Source organism: Dendrobium catenatum, unplaced genomic scaffold (assembly GCF_001605985.2).
Source record: "Dendrobium catenatum unplaced genomic scaffold, ASM160598v2 fragScaff_scaffold_716, whole genome shotgun sequence".
NCBI lineage: Eukaryota > Viridiplantae > Streptophyta > Magnoliopsida > Asparagales > Orchidaceae > Dendrobium > Dendrobium catenatum.
This window is the reverse complement of record NW_021319178.1, coordinates 15914203-15928855: the sequence shown is the minus strand read 5'-3', so window position 1 is coordinate 15928855 and position 14653 is coordinate 15914203. Positions and strand designations below refer to the sequence as shown.

Here is a 14653-nt window from a genome sequence, read left to right as displayed (position 1 = left end):
TTCACTCTCAGCCACCGTAATTCCCTGCTGGCTGGACTCCTCCCTCAAATTCAGCCACTACATTTAACACACCGCCAAATACAAATTCCAAACATTCAAGGCTTCATCCCTGCTGCCTTCCCAGCTGAACACCAGTCAATCTTCATTCTTCAGCAATTAGAAGCCTAATAATTGATGTATTTACCACAACAAATTGTTGTCCAGCAATTTCTGTTGTACGCCTTGTCATACAAACCTTTCTAAAGTTAAAAAAAAAAAAAGTTGTTGTCCAGGGATTCCAGGAGTTTTGGAGCTTGCAACCTCTCTCCTACCAAGAGAAAATCTGAGATTCTTCTCAGGTTTTGGGCAAAGAAGTTGGACTTTCTTTCAGTTTTCGGAGAGGCTCAGGTTTTGATTCAAAACCTGAAGGAAATTTTCAGATTTTGTGAGACACTTGGAGTTGTCAATCATCCCTAGCAAAGCCTCCTACCCGTTCTACATCAGTGCCGTTTTATGTGACCAAACCATCTAAGGCGACTCTTTCTAATCTTATCATCCACTGGATCTACTCCAACCTTTTCGAGTATATGCTCATTTCGTATCCTATCTGGGTAAAGCCACTCATCCACCTGAGCATCCTCATCTCTGCAACACTTACCATAATATTATGCTTCTGTTTTAATGGCCAACATTCGACATCATAAAGCATTGCAGGTCTCACCACCATCCTATAGAATTTTCCCTTAAGTTTGAGGGGGGCTTTTCTATCGCACAACAAGCCCGATGTATTCCTCCACTTCGACCATCCAACTTAAAATTTCCCTTAAGTTTGAGGGGGACTAATCTATCACACAACAAGCCCGATGCGAAAACTACCAATCAATTAAATTTTGTTTTTTTGAGTAGGGCATAGAAATTTGCCTGTCCAGGAATGACGTTGCTTGCACTTGGCCAACAAGATATTTCACCAACTGTACAGACCAAGGCTGCAAATGATTCTGTTGGAATTCCATCATATTGCTCATCATATGACAAGAAATTTTGGGGATGTTTGCAAAGCGACTCCAAAAGAACAATTAGATCAGAAGCAGCAACCATTGGATCACGGCGCATAAACATTGGAACAGTGCCTGCATGGCCTTGAGAGCCTTCAACTGTAACCTGTAGAAAAACTAGTTCACATAAACAGCCATCACAGAATTTAATTTGAAGTACTGCGTAGCTTAAACAGCCATCACAGAACTTAATTTAAAGTACCTCATATCCACTAATTTTATGCATACTCAGAAAATAAAGTAATGTCAGCACAAAGTAGATAGGACTTTAACTAATAAACTAAAAATAAATCATAAAACCTTCAGTCTTGTTTGTCCAGCAATTCCTTTAACAACACCAAGAGGATAAGCAAGCGATTCGAGCACTGGACCTTGTTCAATGTGTACCTATTGCAGAGTTTATCTTGTGTTCATTGATATTTTGAAATATACCAAGTTTATATGACAGATTATGTGTACCTCAACATAACCAAAGACTGAATCTGGGTCATACTTGACCTTAGCGAAACTTTCTTCAGTAGCCTCAAAAGAATTTTCCAAGAGAGCATCTTGCACTGAAATACCACTGTAGAAGTTGCATGTATTACCTAAAGAGCGGAAAGATCGCATGCGAAGTATAGCAGAAGTTAAGAAAAACTGACCTTTTATCTGTTATTTTTAACGCTGTTGCAGGGAGAATACCAGCCATAGCAGCACTACCCAAAAAGGTAGTTTGAAACCTGACACCTTCTTCATCGCTGAAGGCAATCACCTACATGTTTGATGAAAATTTATAAAAGAATTTTTCTCCAGACCATCACTCAGATAGAATATTAAACATACTAAAACAAAGCAAAAGAAACACCAATTAGAATCTATCTTTCTAAGTGAAAGCGGATTTAATATATGTCTCTGTTAAATCATTCGAAAGATTGAATATTAAAACAGTACGCTATTGAATGTACAAGCAAATAAATCATAAACCTTTTTGATAGGATTTCATAATATGTAAAAGGAGTTCAATTCAGCAAATTATGACACAGAACAATTTAGACTTTGTTTGGTTCCCCCAATAATTTTTTCATTCTTAAACGGAGGTATTACAACGGAGAAGTAGAATTTTTTTTTCTTCTCAGATCGGCGAAAATACGAAGGTATAGCAAAAGGTGTTTTGAAGAAGTCACGTAAACAAACAATAAAATAGTAACTTTTTCACCTATTGAAATCGGAAACGGAAAACTTACGGCCAACCAAACGAGGCCTTAGGATGATTTCTCCATTTTCAACTTCTGATAAAAAATGAATACTGATGCCAAAAGCAAAGACAGATTGCTAACCTCAACTGGTCGACTAAGTTTCCCAAGCTTTCCAGAGACCTTCAAAACCTTCAAAGCAGATACTGCACAAATGATACCTAGTGACCCATCAAACATTCCAGCATCAATGACAGTGTCCTGCATTAAGTTCGAAAGACATTATTAATAATCAGCTAGAATGACAATGCACCAAATGAGACGGAAGTTAAAGGTAGTACCATATGAGATCCAATCAGCAAAGCCTCTGCAGTTGCATTCACTCCTCCAGCTCTACCATGTACGTTGCCCATATAGTCCACCCACCTAAAGTGTTAATGATAACAAAAGAGGGGAATATATATAAAAATGACTGAGGCGGAACCAATAAAGGAGGCCATGAAAAAAAGCATACGTTTTCAACCCAGCATCTTCCATCCATTTTTGAATCAAATTTCCAGCTCTCATGGAGGCAGGGCTTAAAAATGTCCTCTCAAGATAATTATCAGCATCTGATACCTGTTTAAAGAAACATTTTCTGATATGGTTTTCTCCCTCTCACGCAATGATAAAAACAATATACCAATTTGCATCTCATAGTACCATGAAAAGAACAAATACATGAAATATCCTGTCAACATATACTAAAAAGGGACTAAACATGATCAGATATTACTTCGGCAGTATAGATAGCTGCTAAGGAATGCATATTTTTCTATTTTGTCCACTCATAAACTCAAAAAACACAGCAGGAAGAAATAACTGGGAATGATATCCAACTATATGCCAATTAGGCAATTCTAAATAAGGCAACATTACAACATGAAACCTCAAGTAGTCACTAAGGAGGGCAACATGGGGGTTCCGCATCAAATTGTACATCAAAATAAAAATCTTGGTCAAGTAGTACCTATATTTTAAGTACTGTTAGGAAATACTTGTAGAAATTCAAGAAAAGGGTTGGCTGAAATTGAATTTCAGCAAGGAGAAAAACAGCTGTTACAAAGAACAATATGTCAAATGTAGAAGAAAACCTTCATGATTGATGAATTACGGAAGAAAACAAACAAGATACAATAGATCTTCTGATGTAATACCACATGCAAAGGAGCTTCTTAAGAAAATTAAAAGTGATTGACAAGTGAATTACAATTAAGAGCTTATTGAGATAACAAGTGAAATCATTAAAGGTTCTTAGTTGTTAACTAGCTTAGGCGAAGAAGTACACATAGATTAACCAAAAACTCATGGATAACCAAGGATAGTAGCAATACCAAAAGCTATTAATCAACAATCCGCAATTTAATAACGAGAGTTTCACCTTGGGGAATTGATCACTCAACTACACTAGGCTTAGCAGGAGAAGATCTTCAGCACACCAAACAATGCCATGAGGGAGGTTGCAACGCCGATGGTCTTGAGCCACGGAAAGGTTGACGGTGACGAGGATGGCGTGAATGCTTGACTATCAACGGTCCAATCGTAGCTTGAAAATCGTCGGCCGATGATGCTCACCAGAATCGGGACGACTCGCTCCAAATATTCTTCCACTATGGCGTCATTTTCAAATCCTACGTCAAAGCACGAAGATCGTAGGATATTAATGCTTTCTTCGGCGTCGAATACTAATCCCCACTCAAACTCGGCATCCACCATGCATGCTTGGCGTTGTTGAGAGAGCACCAAAGAGAGGAGGGGAGGTGGCGGGATCTCCAAGGGGAGATGGTGAGGCCGGCGGGTGCAAGGGAGGAGGGAGCTTGGGTTTGGGAGAAGCTAGGTTTAGTGGAAAGATAAGGGATTTAACCAAACCTAAAATTTTAATCTCAGAGATGATTAGTTAAAGGGGATTGATTTGAATTTTACAATTCAAATAATGGGAATTAATGCATTGAATAAGGGTTTAATGGATGGGGGCCATATATGGGGGCCGGCGGTTTCATTAGAGGAGGGAGGGAGGTTTTAAACTCAAAATCTGAAATTAATTTCATGATTTTAAATAGAAAGGGTGGGAAATTAATTTGAAATCAATTTGATTTCAAATTTGGGGAAGGGGAGTTAAGTAGCAATTAATGGGATTAATTCCTACTAAGGGGCCGGCGGCATGCTAAGAGGAAGAGAGAGGGAAATCCAAGAGGAAAGGTTTCCAACTTTAGGATGATGACGTGGAAATAAAAACAAAGACTCCAATTTAATTTAATTTGAAATTAAGACTCATTCAAAAACTTTCCTAAATTAGATTTCCAAATTAGGAAAGAATTTGAAAATTGAATTTCAAATTTCAAAATCAAAGCATGCGGAGGGAGTATCGGACGGACGGGAGGCTTCGCCGGCAAGTGGCCGGTCGTGGCCTTGGAATTGGTCGGCGGCGGACTCCACTAGAGGCGGCGGCACAAAGGCTTTGGGAGAAAATTATTTGGGGTGGTAGAGGAATAAAATTGGAGGAAATACGATCGCAATGATAGAGGGATTAGCCACGAATCGAGGACTCTTCCAACGATTGGTGGGTCTTGCGGTTTGCTCCTCCTGAGCTCTCTCCCTTCCCTAGCTCTCATGCAAGAAGAAGAAGACAAATAGGAAATTTTCATTCAAACATTCATTAGCTATTACAAGAGAAAAGACCCATATATATATAGGTCTCAAGCATACAAGAAGAAATAAAGACTAAATTGCCCTCAGGGCCCAACATGACTCAACTCAACATAAGGGTACAATAGGAATACAATAAAATAAAATGCATAAACAACTAGAAATATAAGCTCTGAATCGTGGCCATCGATCTGCGATGCTTCCGACGATACACATGCTTGAACCTCTGATCGATGACCTCATCATCTTCAATTCAAGAAGAAGATCCGGCTTTCCAATCCCTAGCCACTGGCAAGAGCCCAAATAACCAAAGAGAAAACTAAGTTCAACCACACAAAAGATCCCTAACCCTAGCAAAAAACTTTACTTAAAGCATACAATCATGAAAGAAATCCCAAAACAGCCCCTCTTGAAATTTCCCTAATAACCCCTAAATTCCTACTGCTAGACGACTGGACCCCACCCCGAAGATGTCGACAACTATTCGCCTCTTGTAGAATAAAGACGGTCCAGGATGGACTGGCTAAACCGGTCCAGAGACCGGTCTATCAACTACATACTTTAGAATAGCCATGAAATGGATCCTCAAAATAATAAGCACAAAACTTACAAGATAATAGTTTCATTCTTACTCAAATTCGAATTGACTTCAAATGGCTTGCAATTGAGTAAAACATAAAAAATATAAATGAATTTGAATTTTTCACATAACATTTAACCTCCAATAAATAAATAAATATAAACAAAATGCATATTTATATGCATAAAGCATATATAAATTGAGTTGATTAAAATATAATTTCAAAGGAGCCAATCTAGACTCAAAACCACAAATTTGACTCAAGATTCAACTCAAAATATCTTGAGTGTATTTAGAATATACCCCAATATCGAGTGAGTTTTAAGCAAGCATTGAGTTTCAATTAATATTATCACTGCTAACATCGACCAAATATTGAGTACCACCAAAAAAAAAAAGGAAGAGATGAGCGAGTTCCCAAGGGAAACTACAAGGAGCCTATTGTTGGGAAAGGCCTCATTATAGGGAAGGAAACCCGCCTACTTCTTGCTAATTAATGTCAAATCAAGTTCTTAACACTATCAATGCTCATTTAAAATTGGAAGCATGCAAAAAGCAAAAACTCTCAAATACTACAAACAAAGCATATTGATTACAATCTTAAATGCAAACAAAAGGAGAATAGGAAAGGCCAATGGAATAAGCATTTTGAGAATTAGCAAAAACATAACATTCAATCAAAGAACCTCAACATCACCCTAGAAGCAATGAGATGAGATGGCATGGACTGTCAAATTCTACAGTCCATCCTAGTTGTACAAATGGACTCATTCCTAAACCCACCTTTTGAAAGACAATGGAATGGATTGAGGCTCTAAATCGTCTTTCAAAGGACCATTGTTCGACCCAGAAGAGGTTGCTGAGAAGGTTCAATCTAGACAAATATTTCTTTGTATTTAATGGCATTGCTAACCAAATTATAGGGCATAATAACTTAGTAAGCAGGCATGTTGATCACTCTCCCTTAAACCACCCCATGGAATGACAACCACCATGCTCTCCACGAACGAGCATGCAGAATTTCATCGAATTACTTAGCCCCTGCAACCTCAGAAGATACAAGCAGCAATATGCACTCAAACTACTCGTAATAGCTAATTGTGATACTTTTATTCATCTCAGATTTTCTTTTATGAGAAAGAACAGAAATACTATTCCTCAGAATTACAAAACCATTTAATAATATAACAGCAAAGTATAATAGTCATCTGCAGTAGCTAGAGAGCATTGTAAAATTTATCTTCTTCTCAGATCCTTGATATCTGCAACAATCAGATTAGAAGCCTAACCATCTAAACTCCAAACAGTTTTCAAACTTCAACTCTACAGAATAAGACAAAATAGTCCCATTTCAAGAGTATTCCATTAAATAAATCCTCAGAGGCATAAAAATTAAAAACATGAAAATCATCATAGCATCGATATAAATAAACCAATCTTCCAAAGCACCCTACCAAGGATCTTTTCATAGATAAGATACGTAAATCCAAATCACGCAGCATAGTTCGTAGATTTTTTTTCAGAAAAAATGAAAAAACCATATACTCCAACCTTTCCTAGCTGATAAATTCTATCAACAGCCTCATCTCTCAATATATCCAAGAACAGCTCTTCTTCAGCAATTCCTTCTCTTCCCGTTCCTGAAAGCACACCGTAAAATTTTTCTCAGGACTTCCAAAAATAAACAAAATGATTATACTTGCAAGAAACTAAATCAAGAATAAAAGTCTCATAAAATCAAGGATTGGAGCACCTGCAGAGCACAGAAGCGATAGGAGAAGCGTAACATAGAAAATCAGGGGTTTTAGGCCATTGAGAAATGAGAGGGATGCCCTTCGCCTTAGAGGACGAGCCATCGGACTGACTCTCCTCCTCCACTGCGAAGTGCGAACCGCCGGACAATTTTGTGGAGAGGGAGTATATGGACAGAAAGACATGACACGGGGGTACGTTATGGTAAGCTGGCGGACCACGTTAATGGATTCCATGAACCTATCTGAATCATGATCGTGCAGTACTGTGGCCCCCGTCGACCGATGTGGAGATTCCAGAAAAGTTAAAATTTTTTAATATAATAGTAAAAATATGGATTCTCAACAAAGTGGGAATCTTGAAATTTTCTACGGACACCCTTTAAAAGAATTCTTTTTTGAAAGCACCAATTGGCCAATTTGGTCCATACCCCTTACAATAATTTCTTATTTTATGTTTATTTATTATTGATATGTCATAAAAAAATTATATTGATCATGCACAAATCTCGATGCAATATATGGAATTGAGACTTCCAAAATTAAATTGGGGATCATCCAGACACCAATTTCGGCAAACTTATAGTCGAATTGAACATATCGGAAAGGTGATCAAATGACACCAAAATCAGTCTAATTGAAGCACAAATGAGGTCAAATCAATAGTTCAAAGCATATTTAAAGGGTTCAAAGCATAATTTGAATTACCAAACGAGCCATGCTTATATTTCAATCGAGCGACTCGACGAGACGAATCCAAAGAGCCTAAGATAATCAATTTATGATATCATCAAGACATTCAAATGAACAATAAACGGTCTACTATCAAAGGGATCAATATCGGTCATCCATTCAAACAACCCCCATCTTAACCTTGGTCCTCACCATATTTACAAGCCATGCCACTCTAAAAAAACTATAAATAGTTCACATTCTTCACATAAGGGAGGGAGAGAAGAGAGGAGAAAGAAAGAAGAAAAGAGAAGAATTTGATAGCTTGCTTGTCGCCGACCACTGCCGTAGTTCTTCCCGACCACCGCTAGACTTCCGCCCGTCCGCCGAGAATCGCTAGAGATCTTCTAAACCAGTGCTGGACTTTTGCATGTTCGTCGACCAATGTTGGACTTCTCCTCATTCTCCAACCACAACCGGAGTTTCTTCCCCACCACATTTCGCCAACTACAGTACTTCCAACCTTCGTCTCCCGCCGATTACGACCCTTCTGACCGTCGTCGCTTGCCAACTATAATCTTTCTAACCTCCATCGTCCGTCGACTATAGTCTTCTCAACCTCCGTCACCCGCTGACTATGGTCCTTTTAACCTCAGTCGTCCCCCGACTATGATCCTTGAGACCTCTGTCGCCCGACAACTATGAATCTTCCAACCACCATCTCCAACTACAATCTTTTTGACCTTTGTCATCCACTGACTATAGTCATCCCAACCTCTGTCTCCCGCCGATTACGGTACTTCCGGCCACCGTCACCTGATGACTACAGTTTTTTCTAACCTTTGTCGTCCACCAATTACGGTTCTCCCGACCTCCGTCACCTACCAACTACATCTTTCTGACATCCGTTGTCCGTTGACTAAGGTCCTCCCGACCTCCGTCCCCCGCCAACTACGGTTCTTCCAACCACCATCACTGACAACGATCTTTCTAACCTCAATCATCTGCTAACTACGATCCTCCCGACCTCCGTCCCTCGCCGATTACGGTTTTTTCTAACCAACATCTCTAACTACGGTCTTTTTGACTTCTGTTGTCCACCGACTATGGTCCTCCCGACCTTCGCCGCCTCCCGACCTCCTCCGCCAGCTGATTACGGTCCTTCCAACCACCGTCGCATGACTACAATCTTTTCGACCTCCTGACTACGGTCCTTCCGACCACCGTCATTCAACTACGGTCCTTCCAACCTACATCGCTTGCCGAGTATGGTCTTGCAGACCAAACGAATATGTACACATTGATTCTTTCAACTCCCACCCTATAATGCACTCTATATGATATATATTTACTACATCAAGCCAAGATCTTCCTCCTAGGCAAGGTTCTCATTTGTAATCAATTGCAAACACTAGTGGATTCATTCAAACTTGGCAAGGCTTCGTGGTTTTTCTCCTTTTCAGGAGTTTCCACATAAAAATTATAGTGTCCCTTATAAATGCTATAACCTTACTCTCATATATATTTGTGTGTTGGATCTTTGTACAAAAATAAGACGTTAAACTATATCACTTTCTACCGTCGTAAATATTCTATGACACAATAATTATAATAGTTTTGTGTGATATTTTGGATGAAAAAAAAAAAGAAAATTTTGAATGCATATGCCTAATAATGCATTTAATAATTCTGTTATATATTTATATAAAAAAATGTCAAAAAAATTATTCAGGATGAAAAAGTATTATTGGAATAGTAAATAATTTTAGGAATATTACTATAAGCTGTTCGAATATCTCTCTTTTATATGATGAAACAAATAGAAGGTTAATGTTCAATTTTTTTTCTTTACATAAATTAATCTGAATGAAGTCATCACCCCTTCCAATGCAGATACTACAGAGGTTTTTATTTATTTATTATTATTATTATTATTATTATTATTATTGAAAAATCCAAATCAAAGAGGAACAGTAAGGGAACGAGGTCTCACAGTTTATGTCTCAGGGGAGCGGGAATAAGCGGAAAACAGGCACAACCAAAAATTCTGAGATGCTTGTATTGAGGCTTTGTGTTGAAAAGTAGTTCAAATGGTGATTTATTTTGAAGAGTAGCAGAGGGCAGCCGGTTTATTAAGTAAGCTGCGGTTAAGGCAGCATCCGTCCAGAATTTTGTGGGAACAGCCGCTGTGAATAGCAGGGATCGAGTTGTTTCTATGATGTGTATGTTTTTCCGTTCTGCAAGACCATTTTGTTCTGGCATATATGGGCATGAGACTTGATGTTGAATGCCGTGTTCGGTGAGAAAATTTGTGAGTGTGTGATTGGTGTATTCAGTTCCCCCATCTGTACGAAGGCATCTGAGAGGATGCGATGTTAGTTTTTCAACATAGGTTTTAAATTTAATAAATAGAAATGGAACTTCTGACTTATTTCGCATGGGAAATAACCAAGTGAAACGGGTAAAATCATCGACAAACAAAATGTAATATCTATAACCTTGAATAGAGTCCACCGGAGCGGGGCCCCAAACATCAGAGTGCACTAGTTGCAAAGGAATACAAGATCTGTTACCCGATTTTTCAAAAGGGAGCTTATGACTTTTTGCTAACGTACATGACTGACAAAAACTAACAGTAGAATTAATATGCAGATCTTTATTACATTCAGATATGATACTAAGAGTTTTATTATGGGGATGCCCCAGACGGGCATGCCAAGAAACGGAATCTTGAGCAGCTGCTGCAAGTGCAGAGTTCTGAATTGGCGCCGGAACTGTCTTGATAGGATATAAGCCATCAAGGCATGGGCCTTGAAGAAGTACTCGCTGCGTCAATGTATCCTTAAAGATAAAACCATTAGAGTCAAATAAAATCAATATATTGTTGTCTTTGGTGAGCTTGGAAATAGATAAAAGATTATACTTCAGTTCAGGTATATGTAAGATGTGTTCCAGATTAAGCTTACAGTCATTTGTTTTAAGCAAACCTGATCCGGAGTGGGCAACCGGAATGTTTCGGCCATCTCTGATTGTTACGGTGTCTGATCCGGTGTAGGTGTTTGCAAGCGACATGTTCTCCAGGGAGTTTGTCAGATGCGACGACGCACCTGAGTCAAGAAACCAATCGGTAGATGATTGTTCTTGGGTAGCGGCCAGCGCACGGTTTCCAGAGTTTGTATCCCTATTTCCGGATCTTGGAATGTATTGAATGTTGAGTCTGTGCCAGCAGTTGGCTGCATTGTGCCCCTTTTTGAAGCATATTTGGCAAATGGTTCCCGTATCCGATGAAGAACGATTTGAATTGGAGGTGGTATTAGCAAATCGGCCTCGAGATTTCTTGCCCTGTCCTCGAGACGAGTATAGAGCAAGATTCGGGTCAGCTGGAGCATTGATCTTTGCAGAGTCGTGGGCTATGTTCACCTCCTCACTGAGCAACAACGGATATAGATCATCCAAAGTGATCGGAGTGATTATGGTTCGGATTGCTGTTTTGAAAGCTTGATAGGTAGGAGGTAATCCGTTTAATATGTACAGAATAACGTCTTCTGTATCAACGACCGATCCGGATGCGGCAATTTTATCGACCAGCACTTTGATTTTCGTAAGGTATTGAGTCATCGTTGATGTCTTCATGGAAATGTTGTGAAGTTCATTTTTCAGTTGGATTACCTTTGATCGGTTGGTGGCTTGAAATCTATTTTCAAGAGTTGCCCATATCTTGAAGGTGGAGTCAAGATGAATAAGGTATGGTAGAATCGTCGGTGAGATCGTTGAGCATAATGCCGCTGCCAGATTTTGATCGGAGAGTAGCCAGTGCGTGTATTTTGGATTTGGAGCTGTGGTGTTGTCTGCTTTCTTGATTGTTTCCTCGGGGACGGGTGATAGAGGATCAAGAAATTTTTCAAATCCATTAGCGCGCAGGAGCTTGGTGATTTGAGAACGCCACAGAGGATAGTTCTCCGTGGTTAGTTGCGTTGGAATGATGCTCTTCATGTTCGCTATGACGAATTTTAGCGACGAAGGAATGAGAGCTTCTAATTCTTGCATCATCGCGTCTGGCTGTTCGCCGATCTGAGATGTCTCCGATCTCTCCATTCTTTGCGTTTGTATTCTTCACCCCCGCTCTGATACCATGAAGAGATCTTGGTTCTTGAGATGAACCGAACGATCTTGAACTCTCTCAGGAAGAAGATGAAGAATACAAGGAAATTCTAAAAGAGACTTTATTTCCTCATCATACCGAAAGTTACAGATGCTATATTTATAGATAGTAGGTAGACTAGTGGTGTGTGTAATTACAGGTGTGCCATTATGTACAGCCTAGTATTTATATTATTTATTTGTCTTCTAATAAAAGTAAATTTAGGTGAATGATTTTTATTTTGTTTGAAGTAAAATGAATGTAATGTAAAGTTTAAAGATTTTGGTCGACATTGGGTGGCGGAGGTGGTAGAGGGTGGCAGTGATGACCGACGATGGCAGTGCATGGTAGGCAGAGGGTGGAAGTGGTGGTAGTGGTGGTCGATAGCCTAAAACCATTGGCAGTGGTGGTAGCCGATGGGCAGCAGCAGAGGCCCAAAGTGTGGTGACTGGTGGGTGACGGTGGTGGTAACTGACGATGGGGGTGGCTAGTGGGCGAAGGGTGGTGGTGGCCGGTGGCCGGCAATGGCGGTTGGTGGGTGGCAACGGTGGTTGGATGTGGGTGGAGGTGGGTGGTGGTGGTAGCTGGCGACGGGTTACAGCAGTCAAGCGAGCTTGGACATAGTGTAAGTCATTCTAGCTCAAAACTGGACAAGTTTGATTTACTTCAAAAATGAACTAGAAAGGTTTACACTACATTTGTCTTACTTTGCATTCCTTTTTCATTCAACAAAATACCAAAATTGTTAAAATCCCTGTATTTGAAATACTTTTCACCCTTATGTAATCCAACCAAACAACCCCTTTTTTTATGGGGCATATCACTCTTTAAAAAACTATAAATAAGTCCCCCTCCCTACATGTGGAGGACCCTTGGCAAGAAATTCAATAGAGTTCAAAGGCTTGAAGAATCTTGGAACTCCATCCAAACATCACCACAAGTAGACCACCACCAAATTGCCACCAATGGCTTGACCATTGACATTGGATCCTTGATGTCCGACCAAAGGTATGGAACCTTTGTCATCCAACTGCTACCATCAGACCATTGTTAGTCAACAACAATTGTTTTAATGCCTTCTCACCCATATCGACTTCACCATATTTTATATCAATAATCCATACTCTTGTAATCATATCTTCTCCAGGTTAAAGGATGTGTAAATCTTTGTAATCAACATTTGCATAAATGAGATGCAGGGTAGTGCCATATGATTTTTTCTCTTTTTAGATTTTTCACGTAAAAATTCTGATATCATCCATGCCCTTTTAATTTATCTAATTATATGTTATATTCTCATGCAAAACTCCCACTCTACTATCAGGTGCGGAACCAGCCTTAGTTTTCATGGGGGCAAGTGACAAACTTATAAAAAAATAAAAATAGATATATAAGAGTGCAAAAATAATTTTTTTTTTATACATAATCACTTTTCATACACTTATTTGTAGTGTTAGAAAAGTTCAATATAATCGAATAAAAATAGCGGAAGGCCAAGAAGCTTTTTGATTTTAAGGAGAAATTATTGCGTCCGGTCACCTGACATGCGGACATCCAATCCGGACACGCCACCTCACCCGGATGCACTGGACCCCGATATTTTTGAGTAAAGTGGCGCGTTTTTATTGGTGTTCGAAAAAATTCGGACACCGAACACAATAATTTGCCTATTATAGGAGGGACAAAGCACTACACAATTCCGCCCCTATCTACCGCCACGAAGCTTCTAACCTTTAATACTCTTCTTATTATAATCCATGACTAATGGTGTTGGAATGGCTGGCACTGTATTCAAACTTATATAAAAAAATTGAACATTAACTAATACTTTGCCATAATTATAATATTGTGTGATATAATTATGTTTATAATTATCTATTAATTATCCCTATTTAATGTGATATTAAAAAACCGAATCTATTTAATATAATTTAATTAAATTTTATTAATTATGATGATATTATTTTATGTTGCAATATTTAACATTTGTCATAAAATTTTTAACTACATATATCACCTGCTATTTTTTATTTTAATATTATGGACATATAATAAGTTATTTGTTGGACTTTATATGATTAATGCTTCATAAGAAAATCTATAAATATAAAACATATCCGATATAAATTTTTTATATATTTGATATATGAGTAATTATATAATTATAAGTGTTGCGGGGTAGAATTTGTGCGGCGATTGAGTTAGAATTTTTCGTCTTAGTGTTGTACGTATATTCAGCACACAAACACAAGAAAAAATAAACATCAGGTTTTTTACGTGGAAAACCCTATAAAAGGGAAAAATCACGGGTCCCATGCCGAGTTTAAATAATTTTCACTAGTATTTGAAAAGATTACAAATGATTGACTCATCCCTGAAATTGAGGGCGATTATATTACAATAATCAACCGTCGGTTAAAATCCAGTTACAAATGGAGAGAAAAAAATCCGACGAGGATTGTAGGTCGGGCAGAAATCCGACACTAGTTCAAGGTCGGGCGGAAGTCTGGCGTCAATTAGTAGCCAGGCGGAAGTCCGACATCCGTTGGTGGCCTGATGGAAGTCTAGTGACAGCCGTTGGCGTGGTGGAAGTCTGCAGTGGTCGAAGAGGAGTCTGG

The 14653-nt window shown here is 38.9% G+C and overlaps 1 protein-coding gene across 1 annotated transcript in view; it reads right to left on the bottom strand.

Annotated features, from left to right (window-relative positions):
• The window catches only part of LOC110108265 (allantoate deiminase 2), a 12211-nt gene extending 4826 nt beyond the window's left edge, over nucleotides 1-7385 (bottom strand). The window contains exons 1-9 of the mRNA XM_020838836.2: nucleotides 7225-7385; nucleotides 7023-7111; nucleotides 2721-2824; nucleotides 2548-2632; nucleotides 2351-2467; nucleotides 1676-1785; nucleotides 1494-1599; nucleotides 1335-1421; nucleotides 901-1140 (exon numbers count right to left, since the gene is read on the bottom strand). Of these exons, the coding sequence (XP_020694495.1) occupies nucleotides 901-1140; nucleotides 1335-1421; nucleotides 1494-1599; nucleotides 1676-1785; nucleotides 2351-2467; nucleotides 2548-2632; nucleotides 2721-2824; nucleotides 7023-7111; nucleotides 7225-7327 (1041 nt within the window). The 5' untranslated portion in view covers nucleotides 7328-7385. The remainder of the gene's footprint in view (nucleotides 1-900; nucleotides 1141-1334; nucleotides 1422-1493; nucleotides 1600-1675; nucleotides 1786-2350; nucleotides 2468-2547; nucleotides 2633-2720; nucleotides 2825-7022; nucleotides 7112-7224) is intronic.
• Nucleotides 7386-14653: the final 7268 nt, after the last annotated feature.